At 45.7% G+C, this 9,866-nt stretch overlaps 1 protein-coding gene across 1 annotated transcript in view; it reads right to left on the bottom strand.

Annotated features, from left to right (window-relative positions):
* LOC134467062 (protein sidekick-2-like) overlaps positions 1-7,100 on the bottom strand; it is a 590,275-nt gene extending 583,175 nt beyond the window's left edge. The window contains exon 1 of the mRNA XM_063220987.1: positions 5,997-7,100. Coding sequence (XP_063077057.1) covers positions 5,997-6,135 — 139 coding nt within the window. The 5' untranslated portion in view covers positions 6,136-7,100. The remainder of the gene's footprint in view (positions 1-5,996) is intronic.
* Between the last annotated feature and the right edge of the window lie 2,766 nt (positions 7,101-9,866).

The raw sequence follows: 9,866 nt of genomic DNA, 5'->3' as shown, positions 1-9,866 counted from the left end.
AAGTAATTGCAAAAAAAAGGAATTGAATCATATCGTATCGTGGGGCATTCTTAAAGGTACACTGTGACTTTTTTGACCATTTCCTGCAGTGTACCTTTAAGTATCGGAAATAATTGAATCGCTGCCTTAAGAAATCGATATTGAATCGAAATGGAGGCTGTCATTTACACCCCTATGGTGCATAAATGTGCAGCACCGGCATAAAGTTTACAGCTGGTGTCCAGTAAGAGAATAGGTTGAAAGCTGCCCAAAAACCCACATTTGAAAAAAGAAAGGTCAACCACACTATGGCATTTGAGACAAGTGTCCTCCTATGATGAGACTAGGGGTGTAAATCACAGCCTTCATGACAATACGATACGGTATCAATTTCTTAAATCAGGGATTGGAATTTTTTCGATACTGAAGAATTCCCCACGATACGATGCTATTCGGTTCGATTCTTAAGAATGTCCCACGATATGATGCGATTCGATTAAATCGCCGGCCGATACTTCCGATACATCGATACTTTTCGGTTTTATTTACATCCCTAGATGAGATACCTGAAATAGTCATGCAGCGCTTGTGTTTATTGTCTGTGGGTGGGGGGTAACACAAGTAAGAAACGAAAACTACTTTCACCCATGAAATAGGAGAGGCAAAGTGAGAGGAGGAAAGGGGGGGAGAGAGAGAGAGAGAGAGAGAGAGAGAGAGAGAGAGAGAGAGAGAGAGAGAGAGAGAGAGAGAGAGAGAGAGAGAGAGAGAGAGAGAGTAAAATGACAGCCAATGACAGATGACTACAGCAGAGGGAAGAAAACAAAAGGACAGAAAATGAGAGGGGATGGATTGAAACGAGAGGAGAGGAGAATAAAGTCGTGGAGGAAAATAGAGGAAATGGCAGAGAGGAGAGGAGAGGAGAGGAGAGGAGAGGAAAATGACATGAGAGAGAAAAGAGGAGAATAAAGGAGTGGCATTATCTGAGAGGAGAAAAGAGTAGAGGAGAGGAGGGGAGAAAAGAGGAGAGGAGAAGAGAGGGAAATGACAGAAGAAGGGAGGAGATGAGAGGAGAGGAGAGGAGAGGAGAGCACAGGGGAGTGCAGGAGAGGAGAGTAGAGGAGAGGAGAGGAGAGGAGAGGAGAGGAGAGGAGAGGAGAGGAAAATGGCATTATCTGAGAGGAGGAGAGGAGAGGAAAATGACAGGAGAAGAGATGAGAAAAATGGAAAGGAGAAAAGAGGAAAGTGAATGACAAAGAGTGGAGAGGAGAGGGCATAGTAAGTGCAGGAGAGAAGGGCAGAGAAGGGGAAATGATGATAATTGGTGAGAAAAAGAGGACAGAGGTGATGTGATGGAGAGAGGGAAGCAGAGAGATAGGGTAGATAAGAGAGAGAGAGAGAGAGAGAGAGAGAGAGAGAGAGAGAGAGAGAGAGAGAGAGAGAGAGAAGAGAAAGAGAGAAGAGAGAGAGAGAGGTGGAGGGGAGGGAGAGAGAGAGAGAGATAGAGGGAGAGAGAGAGAGAGAGAGAGAGAGAGAGAGAGAGAGAAAGAGAGAGAGAGAGAGAGGGGGGGTGGAGGAGAGAGAGAGAGAGAGTGAGAGAGAGAGGGGCACAGAGAGGGGAGGAGAAGAGAGAGAGAGGCAGATAGAAAGGTGGAGGGGAGAGAGAGAGAGAGAGAGAGAGAGAGAGAGAGAGAGAGAGAGAGAGAGAGAGAGAGAGAGAGAGAGAGAGAGAGAGAGAGAGAGAGAGAGAGAGAGTAATATAGAGAGAGAGAGAGAGAGAGGGTGGATAATATAGGGAGAGGGGTGAGAGATGGAGACAGAGAGGGACAGAGAGAGGGGTGGAAAAGAGAGAGAGGTAGAGAGAGGGTGGAGAAGAGAGAGGGCGAGGCAGAAAGAGTGGTGCATAAGAGAGAGATAGAGGGAGAGAGAGAGAGAGAGAGAGAGAGAGAGAGAGAGAGAGAGAGAGAGAGAGAGAGAGAGAGAGAGAGAGAGAGGCAGAGAGAGGGTGGAGAGGAGGGAGAGAGAGAGGCAGAGAGGTTGGTGGATGAGAGGGATAGAGGGAGAGGGGCAGAGAGAGACTGAGAGAGGGGTGGATAATAGAGAGAGAGAGAGGGGGGGGGCGGTGAGATGGAGACCTAGAGGGACAGACATATACTGTAGCCTATATAGAGAAAGAGGAAAGCAGTAATGTAACACAATGGAGTGAGGGAAGATAGAGTGAGAGAGAGAGGCAGATGGAGTGGAAGCGAGGGAGAGTAGGATAGAGGTGAGGACAATAGTCCATCATAATGTCACTCAGGCTTCTCTCCATCATAGAAGGAGGAGAGGAGAGAGAGAGAGAGAGAGAGAGAGAGAGAGAGAGAGAGAGAGAGAGAGAGAGAGAGAGAGAGAGAGAGAGAGAGAGAGAGAGAGAGAGAGATACTTGGAGAAGGGTGGTGAGGTAGGGAGAAGACAATGAAAAAATGAGAGGAGAGGAGAGGAGAGGAGAGGAGAGGAGAGGAGAGGAGAGGAGAGGAGAGGAGAGGAGAGGAGAGGAGAGGAGAGGAGAGAGAGGTGGAGAGGTAGGGTGAAGGCAAGGGGGGGAAAAGACTAATTAATTCCTGTCTCCTCTGAACCTCAAGAGAACATAGAAGAATGAAAGGTGAACAGATTGGTAAAGGAGTGTACATGCTCTCTACAACCCTAACACATACCATTTCTCTCTGCCTCTGTCACTCTCTCTCTCTCTTCATTGTTCCGCTCACTTTCTCTGAGTGAAAAGGGAGTTCTTAGAATAATTTCAGGATAAAAGCTCTGAGATTGCAGATGCTGCGCTTGCTTTGTGTGTGTTATGGCGCCCAAGTTTTTGTGGTATATACTGTACTCTTTTTTGTTTCGTTTTTCACCTCTATCAGTCTATTCCTTTCATTCCCTCTGCGCCTATCAATCTCTTTCCCTTGCCTTTTAGTTTACAATTGCATAGCCTTCCCTATCCATTGGCCTCCTGAGTGTTCATCTTGAATATACAAGCAAGGCCAAAGGCACGCACACACACACACACACACACACACACACACACACACACACCACCACGCCACTCCCCTCCCTGCAGGACATTTACACCACCCGCCTCACCCACAAAGCACTGATGATCATCAAGGACACAAGCCACCCTGCACACAAACTTTTCAGTCTCCTGCCCTCTGGAAAGAGGTACAGGTGCCTCCGCTCCCATACCACCAGGCTGGCAAAGAGCTTCATACACCAAGCAATCAGGATGCTGAACACTTAACCCACATAACCATATGACCAGTGCATGTAAAGAAATTGACAATAAAGCCAACTTGACTTGGCACACAAACACACACACACACACACACGTGAGCACACACACTCACAAGTGTCCACACGCACACGCACACACACACACACACATACACAAACACACAAACACACACGCACACAATCCCATCACTAACACACACACACGCACACATGTGCGCGCACACACACACATGCACACACAAACACATTGACATATAAACACACTTGTAGGACTTGACACATCATCATAATACCTCTTTTGAGTACATCATCACAGTCAAGGACAGTGAGAGGATGAGAGAGAGAGAGAGAGAGAGAGAGAGAGAGAGAGAGAGAGAGAGAGAGAGAGAGAGAGATACAGAGAGAGATACAGAGAGAGATACAGAGAGAGAGAGAGAGAGAGGAGGGGTAAGTACACTAAAGGGTGTGATTGATGGCTGTCATTGTGTTGCCATGTTTGATATTCTTCATGTGTGCTGTAAACAGCATTTCATAGTGCTCTTATCTTGAGAGTTTGCTGAAGTGTGTGTGTGTGTGTGTGTGTGTGTGTGTGTGTGTGTGTGTGTGTGTGTGTGTGTGTGTGTGTGTGTGTGTGTGTGTGTGTGTGTGTGCGTGTGTGTGTGTGTGTAAAAGGCACTTATTTGTCCCCAATGATTGGCACCATGCTGTGTGTGTGTGTGTGTGTGTGTGTGTGTGTGTGTGTGTGTGTGTGTGTGTGTGTGTGTGTGTGTGTGTGTGTGTGTGTGTGTGTGTGTGTGTGTGTGTGTGTGTGTGTGTGTGTGTGTGTGTGTGGTAGTTGGCCCCATGCTGTCTGTAAGCAAGACTATAAAGGTTGGGGAGTCATTTTCCCTCCTCGCTCAAGGCCACTCCACCGCTGGATGCAAATCACCACTACACACACACACACACACACACACACACACACACACACACACACACACACACACACACACACAGAGACACACACACAGACTCTATCTCTCTCTCACACACACACACACACACACACACACACACACACACACACACACACACACACACACACACACACACACACACACAGGGAGAATGGCAAATGATGACAACCGAGAAAGAGAGAGAGAGAGAGAGAGAGAGAGAGAGAGAGAGAGAGAGAGAGAGAAATAGGTCTACATTAGAAATAGAGAGAAGAGAAAGAGAGAAACTGTGTGTGTGTGAGAGAGAGAGAGAGAGAGAGAGAGAGAGAGAGAGAGAGAGAGAGAGAGAGAGAGAGAGAGAGAGAGAGAGAGAGAGAGAGAGAGAGAGAGAGAGAGGTGGAGGGTTGTGTACCCTGAAGGATGTGATTGATGTCTGTCATTGTGTTGCCGTGTTTGATATTCTTCATGTGTTATGATGATGTGAGAGAGAGAGAGCGAATGAGGAAAAGAGAAAATGGATGCAGGTAGGTCATATAAAGGTACAACGGGATGATGTCAGAGGAGGTGTGAAAGACAGACAGCCAGAAAGAGAGAGAGGGGGAGAGAGAGAGAGAGAGAGAGAGAGAGAGAGAGAGAGAGAGAGAGAGAGAGAGAGAGAGAGAGAGAGAGTGTGCGTGCGTGTGTGTGTGTGAGAGAGTGTGTGAGAGAGAGAGATTTCATTTCTAAAGCACCTTTGCCAAAGGCAACTGCACTTATCTGTGTGTGAGAGGAAGTCAGCGAATCGAATGAGCAGCGAACATATGCCAGACACCATTTCACAGGAGGGATGGAGGAAGTACGATGCCTCTTTTTTTTCTCCCCTCTTTCCCTTTTTTATGTCGTGCAAAATGTCCTCGCAACGCACAGGAGAGTTGTCCATAGCCAAACTGCCAGCACTCTCCTCTCCTCCATATTGTCTTTATGATAAATGCCCCCCCCCCCACATCCCCACCCCACTCTCTCTCTCTCTCACACACACACACACACACACACACACACACACACACACACACACACACACACACACACACACACACACACACACACACACACACACACACACACACACAGGGAAGCTGGCGGGGTCGTCATTACATTGTAACAGTGTATATGTATTGAGTACTAGAAGGGGGGCTTTTCAGATGACTTTGTCCTGGGCCCAGCAAAAGCTGTCAGCAACCATGCACTCTCTCTCTCTCTCTCTCTATCTCTCTCTCTCTCTCTCTCTCTCTCTCTCTCTCTCTCTCTCTCTCTCTCTCTCTCCTCAACTACAGTAATTGTAGCAGCCGTTCATTAGTGGGCTGGCAGCAATGTGGTTGCGCGCTCGCGCACACACACTCTGGCAGCGAAGTGGCGGTTTAGATTTGGGGACAAGGAAGCATATGGCGCTCGGTTTCCCTCCTTCAGTCTTTCTACACTCAAGAGAACGACCGACATTTCCAGCGACACTTTGAATAAAACCAGCAACCGGTTCAAAATTACACTTAGCGCCATTCCTTAAAAATAATTAAGTAACCTAACACTACTAAAGATAGGCCTATGTAATGTATGATTCAGAATTAACGTGTATGTGTGAGTTTTTGGAGGTGTTAAGATATGGGTCGGCGGTGTGAACTGCCTGTCGTTTTGGTGAGAAAACACAGCGAGACGAAATGACACATCCTACAACCCCATCTGCGACCGAGGCTGGTGGAGCCACAGCCAGTCGGTTGCTCTTCTCAGTCCCACGCCAGTCGGCCAGCGCTGGTTAAGTGAAACTAGTGGTTGGTCAGGTCCTCTTACCTTGAGCCGTAGCGTAGTGAATGGACAGCAGCAGCAGTAATATCCAAGTGGGTCGCCACTTCATTCTGGTCGAGTAGCCCATCATTGCCCCCAGAAGCCCGGCGTAGAACGCAGCCTGTGCCCGGCACGCAGGATACATGTTGCTCCGATCAAGTCCACCTGAGCGGTGCCTGTCTGTGCGATCGCTCTGATTCCAGTCGTGTGTCTGTGCTACGCGTTCCCTGGACGGTCTTGGCTGCCTGAACTAGGTTACCAGGAGTTGGCAAATCTGTGGCAAGTCGAGTGCCAATTCAATTCAAATGTCGTTGTTCGGAGACTTGATCAAAATAAAAGGCGATAGCCTCACGCATAGGTCCACGGAGAGCGTGTACTGTGAAGATCAATGCCACTCATCTGCAAAGTTGAATGTATAATCAGCAAACTGGTCGAAGTTATTTCCAACATCCACGGAGTGCGCGTCTTTCTCTTGTGTAATTTTCAAGAGAAAATGCTGAAAAGACGCACTGGTGTCGCTCCTAGAAATAACCCTTCACATAGCCTACAAAAGTAACGGTCTCCAGTCGGTGGTTCACCATACATCCATTCAAACAGAGAAGCCCACGACGTGATTGTCTCAAGGTTTCCAGAGCACAGAAATATGTTTCCACAAACTGAGAGAGTGAAAACTTGGATTTTGTTTCTCTCAGATCATGAGTCGGCCACTTTCTACAGGCATATAAGATGTTCCCAAAGAGCAAAAAAAAGGTTCTGAAAGTGGCGATGAAAGCCTCTCAGCTCGTGGGCTCAGTCTGCAAATGGAACACCGAATATCGACAACACGCTTGAATAATTCCAAAGGCAGCCTCCACAATCCTGCTGTTCCCGCAAATGAGTTGAGATGGATGTCTGTAGTCTAACGTCCAACACACTACACCACACCACACAACAACAAGAGTCTATAAGAGTAAACAACCGAGAGAAGCGAGCAACGGTAGGAGAGCAACTTGAAATGATCAAGCTGTGCCACCAGTGCCAGCCTCACAGAAGGCAAGCGGAGAAGCCGGTTCGTCGGTATGCTGTGAGTGTGGCAGGCAGAGCGAGAGAGAGAGACGGCTCCACTGAACGGCTCTGGAGCGCGTGTGTGAGTGCGAAACTCCGTCAGTGCAGCGCGCGCTCACTCAGCATGGTAACGAACGTGACGAAGGTTGCCACCACGCGGCGAGGACACATAGTGCATCCAGGAACAGCACATGGAAAATTCATCTATACACACACACACACACACACACACACACACACACACACACACACACACACACACACACACACACAGATAGAGAGAGAGAGAGAGAGAGAGATAGATAGAGAGAGAGAGAGAGAGAGAGAGAGAGAGAGAGAGAGAGAGAGAGAGAGAGAGAGAATTGTTTGGGTTCTGGCTAGTTAGGAATAGTAACTAAAAACTATATAAAAAAAAGGTAGGGGGCTGGAGGGCTGCAGCGTTCAAGTGGTAAAACTGGTGGTGGTTTGAAGGTGCTCTTTGGCCAAGACGTAGAAAATATTTTTTTTTTTAAAGGCAGGACGCCAAGGCACTCTTCTTAGATAAAACCGCTTTGTTATAAGGCTAGTTCATGTTTGAACTTAAGTAATTAAAAATACTGCCACTGCCATTAAAAACTATAGGCCTATCCATATTTTTAAAGGGGAAAGAACGAAACAGAGCAGAGGTTGAGAACTGAGATTAGCCCTACTAAACGATAGGCCTACAATATTTAAATATTTTTATTGAATTAAATATATAAATAAATAAATTAATCAAGTGCATTTTGTGCTATTCTAAAATATGAATAAGACTGGACATTTGACACAAGATATGACATTCATAAAAGTTTCAGACACACAGTTGGCTGATCCACTTTTATCATTAGTGTTTAAGACTACTGGTTATGACCATTCTATTTGCAATGTCTTACCACAAGATTGCATTTGAAAAGGATGCCATGTTCTGACAGGTCAGTGAATACCCTTCACATAGGGCCTATTGATTATCAAGGCTGGACTGGCCATCTGTCATAGCAGGCATTTCCCGGTGGGCCCCGCACCCTTGTGGACCCCTATTTTCAATATTTCAATATATTCTCTTTTTTTTACATTTCTGAAAATTGGGGCCCACAAGGGTGTTGATGGTGGTGGTGGTGATGGGGGGCATTGGAGGGCATTATTCACCTAAACATGCTGATATGGTCATTAATATGTGTGAGTGCAGATGACTCACTAGCCATGAACCTCAGAGTTACTTTCGGACGCGACACAAAACAGAAATAAAAGTCTGGAGGCCAAAACTTAAGTTTGATGTCTTTCTTTATAGTAACTTAAAATAATTCAAAACAAAAGATGAATTCCTAACTCCTATCTAAAAACTAACTGAAATGTGACGGTCAAAAGACTGTGATGCTCCTATGGTTCGTGGCTTCTACACTGACGTTCTTCATGCGTCCTGACGGTTTTATATTAATATCAGCAGCCAATCAAAATGCACCACAGTATCTAGTGTCTAGGTAAAAAACTACAAAATTACAAAATGAAATTCGTACAACACTAAATATATATACAATACTTCCTAAGTATCCAAATTAACTGTAATTCTGCTAAATATAAATTCTAAATACAAAATCTATGTACATAAATAAACATTTTACTTAAACATAGAAAATGGCTCTAACAATATGCAACAAATTAGTATTTTTTTCTGAATACAGTAAATATAAAGTATAAGATAAAATTCCACCTTTGCTTAACCACCATAGCCCTAATAAACAAATAAATGAATAGTCTACACTACTTAGACATTGTCAGTAGACCTAAATGTGAAATAATAAGTGAACAGTGATCCTTTGAAATAATGGGATTGTCCCATATTTAGAAACAAAGGTAATGTTCCGTAAAGCTGAAACTGAGCCCACAATTTGGTTAAAATGCAGGAAATTGCATCTAAGAAATAAAAAAATTTCAGGGGGAGCACTCCCATACCCCCCGCAAAGGTGTGCCCCCATAGTCCATCAAATGCCCGTCCAACGACTTGGTTCTGCAGCCGGGTCTGTAATGGATGTACATAGAGTAACAAACAGGTGCAGCTCATGACTGACTGATTGGATGGAGTATGATGTCAGGTGAGACCAAGGATTATAGAGATATGATGACTTACTTATGCCATCAGAGTGTAGTACGGCGCCACGAGGGGAGTCACTTTCTTCTTCTACGGACAGCACTGGAGGAATGGTAAAGTGCAATGCCATTACCGCCAGGGTTGGAGTGTGGAACAGGTCATAGGACAGCTGTTCTTGTCAGCTGTTCTTAATTATAACCTGAAATTAATGCTGACCGACAGCTGCAGTTAATTTGGCCAACAATTTTTATCCATCATGGCGCATGCACAGTGCCCATGAACAACCGTGTCCACAATCTATGCCCCCGTACTGCACGGTGGCCCATGCATTTTCCAGCAGGTGACAGTTCTTATACATTCTGCGTTCTTTGGATTAGACCAGTGATTCTCAAAGTGTGGTCCGGGGACCACTGGTGGTCCACGACAGAGATCAAGTGGTCCGCAAAGGGATTTCTACTTTTCCAAGACAAGCTAGCAGAAGGCTATATTTGTAACATAATTACAAAGCCAAACATGCCTCTAGTCATATTTACACCACAATAAGAGTGGGTTGTAAATGGGGAATAAAAAGTAAGTGATCTGCATCAATATTAAGTGTCGAAATAGCACCCGTCAACTCTCAATTCAGTTGACAGGTGGTCCCTGAACATTTTTGGGGGGACAAAGTGGTCCTCGGTCTGAAAAAGTTTGAGAATCACTGGATTAGACTGAAGGTTACATTTCCAATT

This window comes from Engraulis encrasicolus, chromosome 17 (genome assembly GCF_034702125.1).
Source record: "Engraulis encrasicolus isolate BLACKSEA-1 chromosome 17, IST_EnEncr_1.0, whole genome shotgun sequence".
Classification (NCBI taxonomy): domain Eukaryota; kingdom Metazoa; phylum Chordata; class Actinopteri; order Clupeiformes; family Engraulidae; genus Engraulis; species Engraulis encrasicolus.
This window is presented reverse-complemented; position numbering and strand designations above follow the sequence as displayed.